The sequence below is a fragment of the Leuciscus leuciscus genome (genome assembly GCF_965113295.1).
Source record: "Leuciscus leuciscus genome assembly, chromosome: 18".
NCBI classification, from domain to species: domain Eukaryota; kingdom Metazoa; phylum Chordata; class Actinopteri; order Cypriniformes; family Leuciscidae; genus Leuciscus; species Leuciscus leuciscus.
Genome location: NC_138742.1, coordinates 19591804 through 19608240, shown reverse-complemented (window position 1 = coordinate 19608240; position 16437 = coordinate 19591804). Strand labels below are relative to the sequence as shown.

General features: G+C 36.6%; 1 protein-coding gene across 3 annotated transcripts; it reads left to right on the top strand.

Moving 5' to 3' along the window:
• Positions 1-1482: 1482 nt before the first annotated feature.
• On the top strand, positions 1483-16147 carry LOC309481273 (isocitrate dehydrogenase [NAD] subunit gamma, mitochondrial-like). Of its 3 annotated transcripts, XM_082146141.1 has the most exons (13): positions 1483-1642; positions 1938-1985; positions 3248-3345; positions 3435-3550; positions 3929-3989; positions 4081-4213; positions 4296-4429; positions 6584-6686; positions 7276-7422; positions 7512-7606; positions 7796-7856; positions 8038-8157; positions 12535-16147. In XM_082146141.1, the coding sequence occupies exons 1-12, from the start codon at positions 1553-1555 to the stop codon at positions 8140-8142; spliced, it is 1191 nt and encodes a 396-aa protein (XP_082002267.1). In that variant the 5' UTR covers positions 1483-1552; the 3' UTR covers positions 8143-8157; positions 12535-16147. The 3 variants fall into 3 exon arrangements, with proteins under 3 accessions (XP_082002267.1, XP_082002268.1, XP_082002266.1); XM_082146142.1 differs by lacking the exon at positions 12535-16147 and having other exon boundaries at positions 1483-1633; positions 8038-9278; XM_082146140.1 differs by lacking the exon at positions 12535-16147 and having other exon boundaries at positions 8038-9278.
• Positions 16148-16437: the final 290 nt, after the last annotated feature.

The window sequence follows — 16437 nt, the reverse complement described above, 5'->3', positions numbered from 1 at the left end:
TCAGATATATTGATTATGTTTAACACAACATTTTAAACACATTTAACTTTTTTCCTTTATTTAGGCTACTGTTTTAATTTTCATTCTGCTAGACTGGTCGGTGTTTATTTCATACATTTGACAGTCCTTGACAGCAAGTAATCAAAACCAAAATTGCATATTGATTTGTAAAATAAAAAAAATGTAATTGAAATAGTGTGTTCATCTCATCTATTTTCTGTAAAAATGCTTTGAAAAAGCACTATACAAATAGATTTGAATTGACTTTAAAATCTTTTTTTCTAATAGTATGTAACATGAAAAACATACTGTCAATTTAACATGATACATCATCTTTTCCAGGTAGTATTTTAATAGGATAGTTTTTTTTTTTTTTGCTTCAGTTCATTAACATGACAAAAAATAAGTTCTATAATTTGGGAAACAACCTATCTTTATAATATTCTTATTATTTTCTCACATGGTACAAATGGGTCTTTATAGGTAGGCTATATGAAAATATAGGTATGTAGCATCATATTTGGTAGTCCTTCAAAAGGTTTGAAAATCTCTGATTTAGGGATTGCCCCAGGTTTTAGTTGCCACATTGAACAGGAGAAAATAGATTATGGTATGGGTTTCAAATATGTCTGCCCACTGATCTAAATTCAACAAGTGCTTTGTGAAAAAATAAGAAAGAAAGAAAGAAAAGGGCCATTTTATGCTTGCAAACCGTGCTCTCTCAAAAAAAAAAAAAAAAAAAATTGATTTTCAAGTAGGCTAATGTTTTATTTTGAATGAAAATCATCACCATTCTAGGCCTATTTTCTAAATAGTTTTGAAAAGAATATCTTCAACTGGTTCACAGTTTGCCTGAGCTACATGATTTATAAAGTCCAAAGCAATATATTCAGTTCAAATGAGTGCTTATTTTAATAGCGTAAGTTGCTTCATAAGGACATAATAAATATTTAATATGTCTATGACCTACAATGGTTGTTTGTATATGATTCAAGCACGTAAATTCACACTTGTGGTACAGTTGTAGGCCTATTCCTTTTGTAGCAACTTAGCTTTTTTTATTTAATTTATAACGTTTGAGCTATGAATGTATGTAATTTGTGTTGTAGCATAAACCGTGAATGTTTTCAAGTAATGTTATGACAGAACTTAATGAATAGAAAAACGTTGTTTTTTTTAAACCCATGGGCTAATGTGTTGGCATGTAAACTGACGTCATGACTGAAAAGCTCGACAAGATGGATACAAATGGATATATCCTTGTATATTTTTTGTTTAATAATTTGTTTTCTTAGTTGTTGTGAGTTGTATATATTTGTTCGAATTTTGTACATAGGTATTTATAAAAAAAAAAAAAAAAAAAAAATTATATACACACACACACACTCACACACATAATGGACGCTAGAGCGCGCCAAAGGCAAAGTTTATTTGGTTTTAAAAGTTCATTCTTAAGTTTTGTGTCAGCTGATTGTGGAACAACAGCACTGCTGGCTCAACAATTCGGTTTGTTTGCTGATGCTGGAGCGGCAAAAGCTGAACTCAATCCAAAATGTCCATAGCAGCAGCCAGACCCGCGCTCTTCCTCTCCTCAACGCGTCTGCAGCAGCCGTGGACCGGACTAAAGTGCTCGGTATCCAAAGTAAGCCTCCGCTTAAATTGTCATCATTCAACAAATGGCAAGCACGTGTAGTCTATCGTCTGTAAAATATAGAAACAGATATTCGCAGGTCGCAGATATAAGTCAGATCGGGGAAAGGTGTGGTATGTCTTACATTCTCTGACAAGGACATGTCTGCTTATGCACCTTACATTCATTGATGTAGGCTAATTATTGAAATATTTTAGACTTTGCAGAAAATGTTGCAATATTTTGCTAAAATTAACAATGTTTTTTGTCTCTGGATGCATTTTTTTCTGTTATCAAATAATGTCAGCTGAAAAGCCCTTCAGTGTGCTGCCAGAGGGAGAAGTCCTCATATACTGTAAGTTTTGGACTGAAGTCTTAACTTATGATAATACGCATTATATAATTAACGAAAGCTAATTACAGCATGACTAATCTTTTCTTGCAACCCTTTACTGTCACCTCACTCCCTCTTCCTCCCTATTCATCTGAAATACCTTAATTTAAGGGCTGTAATATACTTTGGGTTCCTTGTAGAGAGGTAATATATTTATTGTAGTTAAAAAAGATTTAATATTAAACCCTTTTCAAGCACTTAAATGCAGCTCCACTGTACCTCCAATGTTCTGCTTCTCTCTTGTGCTTGTAAGCTGATTTGTGTAAGCATAACCAAAGCAGAATGGATTTGACTTTCTCCTCTGACTAACCACCACTCCTGTTTACTCCCTCTGATTCATCAACTCACCGTAACCAGACTATTGTGAGTACTGGTTCTGCAAACGATATACAGTATGTGCTTACATGTGTGGTAGGTTTGTGATGTCTGGGCTTGATATTTAGATCATCAACAGTTACAAAAACATCCAGGTCACTGACAGGTATTTGATTACTTGACTGATCATTTGACTAGGTTTTACCTAGAACTAGGCTACCGTTCAAGCTTTGGATTGGTAAGATTTCTTTCCTGTTTTTGAAAATGCTCAACAAGGCTGCATTTATAAAATAAAAAAAAATAAAAAACAGCAAAAACAATAATGTGAAATATTATAGCTGTTTTCTATTTTAATATATTTTAAACATGTAATAAATTCCTGTGATGTTAAAGCTGAATTTTCAGCATCATTACTTCAGTTTTTCAGTGTCACATGAATCTTCAAAAATCCTTCTAATATGATGATTTGCTGCTCAAGAAACATTTCTTATTATTATCAATGTTGGAAACGGTTGTGCTGCTTAATATTTTTGTGGAAACCGTGATAAAAAAAAAATCAGGATCCTTTGATGAATAGAAAGTTGAAAAGAACAGAATTTATTTAAAAATAGAAATTGTTTGTAACATTATACATATCTGTACTGTCGCTTATTATCAATTTAATGCATCTTTGCTGAATAAAAGTATTAATTTCTTTCAACAACAACATAAAAATCTTACTGACCCCAAACCTTTGAATGGCAGTGTTTAGTAGTATTGTGTTGGTAGAATTGAAAGCTGATGAACAAATGACAAGTAGTGGTAATATTTCCTGTACCTGAGGTTTGGCTTCATATTGTAAGCTTGACCTTTACCCTTGCTTCTACCCTTCTTTTGTCAATGGTCTGTTTTGCATCTTTACCCATCAGCCCCCACCTGCTAAATATGGAGGCAGACACACTGTGACTTTAATCCCTGGTGATGGTATCGGACCAGAACTGTTGAACCACGTCAGAGAGCTTTTCAGGTTTGAATATAAGGCTCTCTATAAACAGACTTTACCGGCGAACACTAAAGAATTCCTCTTATGTATTTAGCATTCAACAATATTCCCAGATTCTGCTGTGTGCCTGTGGACTTTGAGGTTGTCAATGTGAATTCGGCTGCTTCCTCTGAGGATGACATCAATAATGCTGTTACTGCAATCAAACGTAATGGAGTAGCACTTAAGGGTGAGCATGAGAATATGGTTCATTAACCTCAGTAATGTTTGCTATATATAAGGGATATAAATATATTAGTAACACATCAGTTATCGGCCAATTCTTGATATTTAATTGTTCATGCTAATTTCCTCTATTTTTACATTTTGTCACAAGATTACCTTAAACACACTTAAAGTACATGTTTAAAAACACCATTTTAATTACTAACAAAACTGTATTAACACTTTTAAATATTTGGCAAATCTGAAAATCAATATCAATTTTAAATCATGCCACTTAACTGTTATCGGTCTTACTCTTAACATAAAAATAATGGACTTTATCATCATAATTAAATAGCAGTGCTCGCATTCCTACTGTATTACAGGTAATACTCTTTTACAGGTAACATAGAGACTAATCACAACCTTCCTCCATCTCATAAATCCAGGAACAATTTGCTTCGGTAAGATGTTAAATGTATTTTTTTCTTTACTTGATTATCTGTGATAAGTCCAGAGGGTGAGTTTATATAAACTGTTTGAACTCTCCCACAGAACATCTTTGGACCTGTATGCTAACGTGATGCACTGTCAGTCTCTTCCTGGAGTCCCGAGCCACCACAAAGACATCGATGTCATCATCATTAGGGAGAATACTGAAGGAGAGTACAGCAGCTTGGAGCATGAGGTCCGTGTGTTTGGGTCTCTTACAGTTTGAGGACACCAGTACTGAACACACATTCCTCAAGTTGAAATCTTCTTTCTTTCAGAATGTTCCCGGGGTGGTGGAAAGTCTAAAGATCATAACACGTGTGAATTCATTGCGGATCGCTGAGTACGCCTTTAACTTGGCCAGGGAGAAAGGTCGCCGCAAGGTCACAGCAGTACACAAAGCTAATATCATGTGAGAGTCTGTCCTTACAAATGACTCACCCTGCTTTATTTTCAGCAAATTCATCAGGCAAATTACTGCTTCAGAACATATCTGTATATATGTTATTGTTCAAATGTTTGGGGTCAGTCAGATTTGTATTTATTTATATATATATACAGACCCTTTCCAAAAAATTTGAATATCATGGAAAAGTTTATTTCCATAATTCCATTCAAAATGTTAAACTTCCATAGATTATAAATTCAGGGCCCACAACTTAAACGATTTCAAGTATTTAGTTGTTTATTTGTACATAATTTGGGCTTCCAGCTCATAAAACCCACGAAAACAGGATTTCAAAAAATTTGAATATTACATGAAATCACACAGTAATTACACCATGGTCATTGAACCAGGTTTTGGTTATTTGGCAGGTTAATCCTGCTGGAAAATGAAGTCAGCATCTCCATAAAGCTTGTCTGCTGAAGGAAGCATGAAGTGCTCTGGAAATGTCCTGGTAGACGGCTGCGTAGAGTGGACAGCACAGTGGACCAACACCAGCCGATGACATGGCTCCCCAAACCAACACAGACTGTGGAAACTTCACACTGGACTTCAAGCATCTTGGATTGTGTGCCTCTCCATTCTTCCTCCAGACTCTGGGACCTTGGTTTCCAAATCAGATGCAAAATTTGCTCTCATCAGAAAAGAGGACTTTGGTCCACTGTGCTTTATTAAATCCAGAGTCAACGCAGCCGTCTACCAGGACATTTTCAGAGCACTTCATGCTTCCTTCATTTTCCAGCAGGATTTGCACCTGCCCACACTGCCAAAAGAACCAAAACCTGGTTCAATGACCATGGTATTACTGTGTGATTTCATGTAATATTCTAATTGTTTGAAATCCTGTTTTCGTGGGTTTTATGAGCTGGAAGCCCAAATTATGTACAAATAAACAACTAAATACTTGAAATCGTTTAAGTTGTGGGCCCTGAATCTATAATCTATGGAAGTTTAACGTTTTGAATGGAATTATGGAAATAAATAAACTTTTCCAAGATATTCAAATTTTTTGGAAAGGGTCTGTATATTTTGAAGAAATTAATACTTTTTCAGCAGGCATTAAACTGATCAAAAGTGACAGGAACATTTTATAATGTATTTATTTCTGTCTCAAATAAATGCTGTTCTCTTGAAATTTCTATTCATCAAATAATCCTGAAACAATTTATGGTTTCCACAAAAATAGCAAGCAGCACAACTGTGTTCAACACAGATAATAAGAAATGTTTCTTGAGCAGCAAATCAGCATATTAGGATGATTTCTGAAGGATCATGTGACACTGAAGACCGGAGTAATAATGCTTTAAATTCAGCTTTACAACAAAGGAATAAATACATTTTTAAATATATTGAAACAAAATTTCCTAATATTTATATTTTGACTTCTTTCAAAGACATTTCGTGAGCTTAGAATTATAAGGTTCTATCTCCACTTTTGGTCGAAATTGAGTTTTTGACATAATCTGATCCATTAGGTGTTTATTAATGCCTGTGTGGTGTTATCTTTGTAAAAAAAAATAAAAATGTTAGTAGTTATTAATAATTAATCAAATAAAAAGGTTCCATCTCACAAAAAACATAAACCGAGTTGGGATTATAAGGTTCTATCTCCAGTAGATTCAATATCCAATCAAAATCAAAAATCCAATCAAGCTGTGTGCTTGTATTATAAATATATAAATTGATTAAAATCAATGGTTATATACATTTATTCTTTGAAATGTGGGGTTTTATTTGTAAAAGTGGAGATAGAACCTTATAATTCCAAACAGAATCAGAGCTCTCAGAATTATAAGGTTCTATCTCCATTTGGGCCATCTTAAAAAATCCCATTTCCAAATGTGCCAGGATTTTGATATTCTATCCTCAAAGTACCTGTAGGGTGATGGTCTTGTTGAGCTATAATAGTAGATTATACTACATAACAGTTTTGCCAGCTGGGATGTAAAAACTTTGATGCTCAATATCTCAGAACTACCCTAAACGGAGATAGAACCTTATAATTCTAAGCTCACGATTTTACCAAGCCCAAACTTTTGAATGGTAGAATCTTGTTGAAATATTGGTTTTATATGGTACAAGTTTGAATGAGTTTGGGATTGTTTTTCTTTTGCTTTATAGGAAGCTTGGTGACGGCCTTTTCCTGCAGTGCTGTAAAGAGGTGGCAGCTGGATATCCTGATATCACACTTGATGACATGATTGTGGATAATACCACCATGCAGGTATTTAAATGGGGAACTACATAAGTGGATGATATTTAATTGCATTATTATATGTTATAACTATTCTTTGGAGGCTTCCATCATTTTTCACAATATATTTATCTAGTTATTTATTTTGAGTTCATTTGTATAGGGACAGTATATAACAGTTTTAATTGAAAGTCTAAATAAGAGGCATTGCAAATAGAGATTATAGCAAAAGCTAATTCGCTCACACTACTGTTCAAAAGTACTAATAATAAAAACATTAAAAAGAAAAAAAAATTATTGAGCATCACATCAGTATTAGTTATTTCTGAAGGATCATTTGACACTGAAAATTCAAGTTTGCATTACATAAATAAATACACTTTTATTGTAATACAGTATTTCACAATATCTGTGTTTTTACTGTATTTTTTTTATCAAATAAATGCATTCTTGGTGAGCACAAGAAAAAAAACATTACCATTCAAAGGTTTGGGGTCAGTAAGATTTTTAGAGTATCCATAGAAAGGCTTTAAAAAACAGACCCATAAAAAGCTACACATAATTACTCTATAGGACATTATAAGTATATATCATTTTTTATTTTTTTTATTTTGTATAGCTGGTCTCTAAGCCCCAGCAGTTTGATGTGATGGTGATGCCAAATCTATATGGAAATGTGGTGAGCAATGTGTGTGCTGGACTTGTTGGAGGTCCAGGTCTGGTACCAGGAGTCAACTACGGCAAGGACTATGCTGTTTTTGAGAGCGTAAGAATGAACAGAGCGGGTTCTGGATATGTCAGCTGTCGAAGTGACTAGACTAGAGGATATATGAGGTATTCTTTGTGTTTATACAGGCCACAAGGAACACTGGGAAAAGCATTGCTAACAAGAATATTGCAAACCCCACGGCCACACTGCTGGCCGGCTGCGTGATGCTGGACCACTTAAAGTGCGTGTGTATGAATATTCATTTTATTATTTTCATTGGACGTTTTACCAATATTCCAGTTATTAGATCCTCATTTCCTTCATGCATAATGACATACACCATAATTATACATACAAATCAAGAAAATGTTGTTGCAGGATCAAAACTGTGCATTACGTTCATGTCTGGGCTGTCTTTTCCCTTTCCTAGGCTGCACGCATATGCCAGGATGATTCGAAAGGCAGTTTTGAAAACTTTGTCTGAAACTCGAGTATGATACATGCTAAATCTCATTATGTCAAACAGCTGTATGAATGCATGCCATTCAACTTTGCCTATGATAAGCCAAATTAGTTAATGTTACTCTTGTTTACTCAAACATGTCTGCTGTATTACATCTCTATATCTCTTCTGGACTCATCCAGCTTGTATGGTCATTTGTTTCCTTGCAGTTGCAGACTGCTGATTTGGGAGGTCAGTGTACTACATCTGAAGTGGTCCACTCCATTATGCAGGAGATCCAGAGAGGAGGACCACGCACATTAGAACAATTCTGAACTTCATTTCAGCAGGTTCTAGAGACCACACAAACAGTCCAAATACATGCCTAATGCTTCTGTGAAACACAGGTGAAATACAGAATCTGTATGTTTAACAGTATGAATGTTATTTATCTGTTATGATCAGGTTAAGTTAAAGCCTTTATCTGAACTGGCATGGACAGGTTCTGTATGAATCTTTCTGAATTTATGGAAATGTATTGCCTGTTGTTAACTGATGATGCACCAAACACTTTCATTAATACATTTCATTCATTGTACATCAAACTAAAAAAAGAAATGATGACTTGGTTTGATGGACAAACTTTTTCCAGTAGGTGGCACTGAAACGCTTTACTTCAGCTTCATTAAATTTGGATGCTTTTTGACATTAATTTATGAAAATCCTAAAACGTTTTGACTTGTTTTTTAACGTTTTTTTGTGCAGAAAATGGAAAAACATATTACATGCAATGTTTACTTTGGGTGGTTTGCAGGTGTGCAGTAATAAGTGACATAAATTAACTGATATATTTGAACATGACATTTAAGTGTTTTCAACTATGCTGGTCATTCATTAGATATTTTGCAACATGAATCCTGTAGGAATGTTGAGTGTATTTGGAAACAAAGTAAATCTATCATCAGTAAAAATGTGAATTTAAAAGTCAAGAGCTTGAGATACTTGCCCAAAACACACGCCTATGAAATTTCTCTGTACGACAGCGTTGGCAGTCGTTGCTGTTTGATTATGATTAATACTAGCCATTCTTTTGAGGTTGATTTTTATGTATTTATTTGGTTCATCCAACTGTTCAAGTATTTAAACATTTTTATGAATGATGCAGAGAAAGGGAAAGCACTCAATTGCTAGCTAAATTAGTGAGGTGTGACAAGCGGCAACACTTGTTTTTGACCCGCAGGAGTTCAAATAATTGTATGTAGGAGAAACAAAAAGGTTAGATGAGAAAAAGATCCATCAAAGGGGAGAAAGTCTTCAAAGGAACTAATGTCACCCTGTGGTTATTAAATCAATGCAAGTGCACTCTCTTGATGAGGGAGCAATTGAGTGGAAAAAATAAATTTTGCCATTGCCAGTGAGAGGGCGATGAAAAGGAAAGAGATGGAATGTCAAAAAAGGAATGAAAAGGAAGAGAAACTGATGTTGAAATGAAGGGTTATATTGGTCAAATTTTTCTGTTGATCACACGTACATTCTCTCACATGATTTGAGTTATTGGCAAAATAAATATGTATATATATATATATATATATATATATATACACACACACACATATATACACACACACATATTTGGCCATCTTTGCTCACAGCAGGAGGGAGAGGGTCACGGGTGGGCTGTTACGAGCGCTTTGCCAGTAATATACTATGAAGTACTGAAGTGAACTAGAATGAGAAAAACAGCTTCAGCATCTCAGGACCAGCAATGCAGAGAAAAACAGCTCGTGAATCAGACTGAAAAGGGCCAAAAGTAATTTTGCTGCCTATAACTATGCTTTCAAAAACAAGACACATTCCAACTGAAGAGGACTCTCCAAAACCAAGGGTGTTGTTTTGGTCTGAACATTGGAGTGTGAACAGTTTTAGCGGTTTAGTTAAAAATGGTCTTTTGTGGTATCTGTATCATCCACACGTGCAAAGTTGGTTAATAACATAATTGCAATAAAGTAATAGTTAACAATTACTTGTTTAAATAGGTTATATGATGTATTTACATTTAAGCATCTGGAACTTTATCAGTTTGACAAAATTTCCTATTTGAAAGTGCCATGGGAAGTCAAACTTTATTTAACATTCTTATTTCTTATATTAAAATTGTTTATTTCCTACTCCTTGACGGTTCATGCAGCCTCTATGATTTTGGCTCATAGAGTGACATTATCCACTAGCGTTCCCCTAACGTTATATTCTAACGTTTTCCTCTAGCGTTCCCCTAACGTTATCCTCTAGCGTTCCCCTAACATTATATTCTAACGTTTTCCTCTAGTGTTCCCCAGACGTTATATTCTAACATTATCCTCTAGCGTTCCCCTAACATTATATTATAACATTATCCTATCGTTCCCCTAACATTATATTCTAACGTTTTCCTCTAGCGTTCCCCTAACATTATATTCTAACATTTTCCTCTAGCGTTCCCCAGACGTTATATTCTAACATTATCCTCTAGCGTTCCCCTAACATTATCCTCTAGCGTTCCCCTAACGTTATCCTCTAGCGTTCCCCTAACATTATCCTAGCGTTCCCCTAACATTATATTCTAACGTTTTCCTCTAGCGTTCCCCAGATGTTATATTTTAACATTATCCTCTAGTGTTCCCCTAACATTATATTCTAACATTATCCTAGCGTTCCCCTAACATTATATTCTAACGTTTTCCTCTAGCGTTCCCCAGATGTTATATTTTAACATTATCCTCTAGTGTTCCCCTAACATTATATTCTAACATTATCCTAGCGTTCCCCTAACATTATATTCTAACGTTTTCCTCTAGCGTTCCCCAGACGTTATTACCTCTAGCGTTCCCCAGACGTTATATTCTAACATTATCCTCTAGCGTTCCCCTAACATTATCCTAGCGTTCCCCTAACATTATATTCTAACGTTTTCCTCTAGCGTTCCCCAGACGTTATATTCTAACATTATCCTCTAGCGTTCCCCTAACATTATATTCTAACGTTTACCTAGCGTTCCCCTAACATTATATTCTAACGTTTACCTAGCGTTCCCCAGACGTTAAATTCTAACATTATCCTCTAGCGTTCCCCTAACATTATATTCTAACGTTTACCTAGCGTTCCCCAGAAGTTATATTCTAACATTATCCTCTAGCGTTCCCCTAACATTATATTCTAACGTTTACCTAGCGTTCCCCTAACATTATATTCTAACGTTTTCCTCTAGCGTTCCCCAGACGTTAAATTCTAACATTATCCTCTAGCGTTCCCCTAACATTATATTCTAACGTTTACCTAGCGTTCCCCAGACGTTAAATTCTAACATTATCCTCTAGCGTTCCCCTAACATTATATTCTAATGTTTACCTAGCGTTCCCCAGACGTTATATTCTAACATTATCCTCTAGCGTTCCCCTAACATTATATTCTAACATTATCCTCTAGCGTTCCCCTAACATTATATTCTAACGTTAACCTAGCGTTCCCCTAACATTATATTCTAACGTTTTCCTCTAGCGTTCCCCAGACGTTATATTCTAACATTATCCTCTAGCGTTCCCCTAACATTATCCTCTAGCGTTCCCCTAACATTAAATTCTAACGTTTACCTAGCGTTCCCCTAACATTATATTCTAACGTTTTCCTCTAGCGTTCCCCAGACGTTATATTCTAACATTATCCTCTAGCATTCCCCTAACGTTATCCTCTAACGTTCCCCTAACATTATATTCTAACGTTTTCCTCTAGCGTTCCCCAGACGTTATATTCTAACATTATCCTCTAGCGTTCCCCTAACATTATCCTCTAGCGTTCCCCTAACGTTATCCTCTAGCGTTCCCCTAACATTATCCTCTAGCGTTCCCCTAACGTTATCCTCTAGCGTTCCCCTAACATTATCCTCTAGCGTTCCCCTAACATTATCCTCTAACGTTCCCCTAACATTATATTCTAACGTTTTCCTCTAGCGTTCCCCAGACGTTATATTCTAACATTATCCTCTAGCGTTCCCCTAACATTATCCTCTAGCGTTCCCCTAACGTTATCCTCTAACGTTCCCCTAACATTATCCTAGCGTTCCCCTAACATTATCCTAGTGTTCCCCTAACATTATATTCTAACGTTTTCCTCTAGCGTTCCCCAGACGTTATATTCTAACATTATCCTCTAGCGTTCCCCTAACATTATCCTAGCGTTCCCCTAACATTATATTCTAACGTTTACCTCTAGCGTTCCCCAGACGTTATATTCTAACATTATCTTCTAGCGTTCCCCTAACGTTATAGTCTAACGTTTTCCTCTAGCGTTAACCAGACGTTATATTCTAACATTATCCTCTAGCGTTCCTCTAATGTTTCATTCTAACATTATCCTCTAGCTTTCCGCTAACATTATATTCTAACATTCACGTTGTCCTCTAGCGTAGCGTTCCCCTAACCTTATCCTCTAGCATAGCATTCCCCTAACCTCTTTACGTCAGTTAACCACTGTACGTCAGTAATTCACCCAGTATAAGCGGTATGGAAGATGGATGTATGGACGCCTATAATCAGTATTTGTCACAAACAGATGAAGAGAGCAGATTCAAGGATACAGGTTCTTTATTGAAACGTGCATATACAAGGAATGAGCCAGTGAAAAGCCAACCGTATCAGAGAAAGTCACAGAGTCACCACTTAACTTTGAATTGAAAGTCTTTTTGTCCTTTGCAGGAATGGATGAATGAAGATTGTCAGTGTGAGGAGGAGGACGACTAAGTAGCCACAAGGCAAGTAAGGTGAATCCATACATATGGTAGAAAGTGACGAGACCAGACATTGTGAGAATGTAGATGGCATGCTTAAATGTGGTGCTGCTGATGAGGGTGATTGATGGCAGGTGCGGGTGGTGATTGAGTGTGTGCAGGTGGGAGCCAGGAGGGATGCTGGGAAATGTAGTGCTGCGGTGTCGGGCTGGTGACTGGAAATCGTGACCGTATTATACAAACCATATTATGTTTTTATTTATTGTTTAATTAATAAAAATAATCAGAGCACATCAACTATGTCACATACTGCGCTGAGACACAAAGGTTGAGTATCCAAATGCAGTATTTATTGAACAGAGGATAATCCAAAGACGTAATCCAAATCCAGGCAAGGATCATACACAAACAAGCAATCCAGACAATAACAGATAAGCGCTGAGGCAAAGAGAGAAATCCGAGGGAACAGGCAGAGAATCAAGATAACCAGAACACAGGAGAAACAGGATACAAACACGCTCAGAATTGCTGTACAAACACTAAACAAGACTTCACAGAGAATGAATGAGAAACCAGGCTTATATGGGGTGAGCTAAACAAGGTAATGAGACAGGTGAATGTGAGAATGGGTGATGGTCTGGGCAAAGGATTATGGGGAATGGAGTCTGTGGATGTGTGGTGATTGTCCGGGTTGGAGTGCCCTCTAATGGTAATCCCGGGCACTCTCACTGGAAGCAATTATTTTACTTAAAGTAGGATATCAATAAAAAAAATTGTTTTTACCACTGAATTGTACAGTTTAACAGGACATGCTTCTTTTGGTCTGTAAACAAAAACTTATCGATTAACATCATGTTTTCTTCAATAAGGGTGTCAAATCTATCCGAATCTATCTATCTGTATTAATTATAAGTAATTATACTACGGGGCTGTTGAATGCTTGAATCTGATAGGTTGACGAACGTTCTAAGGTGTGCAATTATTTTCAGGGAAACGCACAGCTAAAGTAGTTCCAGCAGGTCTTGACCGCATTACAGTTCCGTATCACTTCGCCAAAGAATTTCAGTTATTTCAAAGGTTTTACAGCCAACAACAGCAAAAGAACCAAAACCCACAATGACACTGCCCAAGCAAATAAATATAGTAAACAATAGGATAAAAACGACAAATTATTTCCATGTTTTTTTGGCACAAAATTACGTTTTATTATGTACGGACAGCACATTATTTCTCCCGCTCTCTCTCACAGAAACGTGTTGTCAGCGCTGCTCTGATGAGTTTATCAGTAAAATAGTTTAAATAACTTAAAACCAATATGACATTTCTCACTAGCGAAGTAATAAAGGCACTGTTCTAGGAAATACTGAAGCCTGATTGCATCGAGCCGTTAAAATTAACTGGCCAATGGCCTACTACGGTATATAGCTCGGCGCTCACCTTCAATCTTTCGACAGGCATACAAGACATTGGGATTTACAACACAGCAGAGTGTGCAATGTCTCGTTCGCTCCTCTCAAGGAACTGAGGTAACTTAAGAGTAATCAGAGCCGTTCCCTTTTGAGTTGGTCTCTCGACATTGCTTAGCTATGCTATGGGGATCGCGTTCAATCCCTGCTGTGTTGTAACCTAACATAGAGAATAATACACAAGCCAGATGCCAAGCCCGTTGACCATTTGACATCCACTAGTGCACCTAGGGGAAAAGATAGTAGAGACTTGATTTCACACTTGCAAATAATCAGATAGAGTAAAGAGTATGCGTATTTGGCGTGCTGTCCGAAGGGACGGCTCCGAGCTTGGAATTTGGCCCGAACCCAGAGTATCCCTGGTTAGGAAAGTAATCAGGCGAGATTGAGGAGACGGGGTGTTGGAGGGATGCAGAGAACTGTCGAGGAACATAGGTGAGTCGGCTGTGTATATATAGGCCTCCTCTAATAAATAAGTAATAAGTCAATAAATCATAAATAAGTGCCCTCCAGCTCATAGCAGAGCGGGAATAAGCAACAATACACCCGACCTGGTCGAAACCGCCTCGCTTACGAAGGGGGCACGGCCAGGTGTGGCCAAAAAAACAACAATCCAGAACAGCTGCCATCTCACTGCACAGGCAGAGCAAGTGGTGCAAAAGATGGAATCTCAAGGTTGTAAAATCTAGCAAAAGGTTTTGCAAAGACAGACCCGGCACCAGACAAATATCTTGAATCGACATTCCTCTAGCCCAAGCCCATGAAGAAGCCAAACTCCTCGTGGAGTGAGCGCGAACTCCAAAAGGACAGGTTTCATTCTTAGAAGCATAATTTATGCCAGATCAGTTGTTTTGATTTGAAAGGGAACTAAATGTTTCCAATAACCATGGTATAAATATGATGGCAGTTTCATCGCTTTTCCCAGAGGAAACACCTTAGATTATTCTGTTTTCTTTCTTTCCATACCCTGGACATAAAAGCAAACTGTCACAGGGCCGTCTTCAGGAATGTTTTGTGAAAGTGGCCAACTTGTCACCATATTTAATATTATTTAAAGGAAAACATGTTTTGTGTCAAGGTTTAGGTGAAGCAACACTGAAAATACACTTTAGAAAAATATTTACAGTAGACAAAAATTTGGTTTCTAAAATTTGACATGAAATAAAACCATAAGACTTTATTGTCTTTCAACATTTTAATTTGGAAGAAAAGTCGTTTAAAATCTTTTTCTCGCACCTTTTTCTTTAAACTAATTTAGTGGTGGACTTGATGATAGATGATATACTGTAAGGTTAGCCTTGTTAACACCGATATTTTTGTTTTCTGCCTTGCCCTTTCCTTTTGCTTGTTTTCTCTTTTTTACCGCCCTTCCTTACTCTTGTATTTACATTGATTTAGCTACTTAATGTGATCAAAAATTGAAGACATTTTGACCTAAATGCAGCCAAAATGCGGTGCAGTTGAAAGCCCAGTGGAGGCAGTCATCATTGCTCACGTAACTGCTCTGATTTTACTTTTTACTCTTTCAAATAAGCATTCACTCCATCTGTCCTTCCACCTTCTCTCCCTCCACATCCTCTCGGTCTGTCTATCACGCTGCTCAGAGTGGGTTCTCCTAGGCTGTAGTAATTAGTGTAGACACCCGCTGCCCTCCTCGAGACCTGCAGTCATCCCAGATCAGCTTCAGCGGCAGTGCGCAATAGATCCACCCGTGATGGAAACAACAGCAGGAGGTGCTCAGTTCCCCAGCAGGAACTTACAAGGGCCACTGCTTATTTCCATGGTAACATTAGGGGGTGAGTGCGAGCGTTCAAATCTTACCGCAAGGCCTGTTTCACACTGCGCATAAGCAAGTGTGTAAGTGAAGCAGCAGCATGCTTTCACTAACTGACAGTGTTGCTGCTGCTGCACTTTTTGTATTTCGGCAACACTTTACAATAAGGTCTCAGTTATTAACATAACTAACAATGAGCAATACTTTTGTTAGAGTATTCATATTTGTTAACATTAATTAATAAAAAATACAGCTGATCATTGTTCATGTGAGTTCACAGTGCATTAATTAATGTTAGCAAATACAATTTTTGTTTTAAAATATGTACTTGTAAATTAATGCTGTAGACTGATTGTTCATTCTTAGTTCATGTTAACTAATGAAACCTTATTGTAGTGTTTCCAGTATTTTTTTTAATCAATTAAATTAAATGTTATCAGGAGTGATCCATTGCGAATTATTACAATATTGATAATCTTGAAATCTAATTTACATCACAGGGGTCACATTTTCATCGAAATGTTAATTAATCTACCCTGAATTAAATCCAAACCAAAAACTATAGCTATAAATTGCTTAAACTGTCTAGATCAGTGGTTCTCAACCTGGGCACACTTCCATAAGATGGCTT

Coding starts and splice junctions, on each gene's coding strand:
- LOC309481273 (XM_082146141.1), top strand. CDS start 1,553: ATGTCCATAGCAGCAGCCAGACCCGCGCTCTTCCTCTCCTCAACGCGT. Junction 1,643..1,937: donor TAAAGTGCTCGGTATCCAAA/GTAAGCCTCCGC, acceptor AAATAATGTCAG/CTGAAAAGCCCTTCAGTGTG. Junction 7,857..8,037: donor AAACTTTGTCTGAAACTCGA/GTATGATACATG, acceptor GTTTCCTTGCAG/TTGCAGACTGCTGATTTGGG.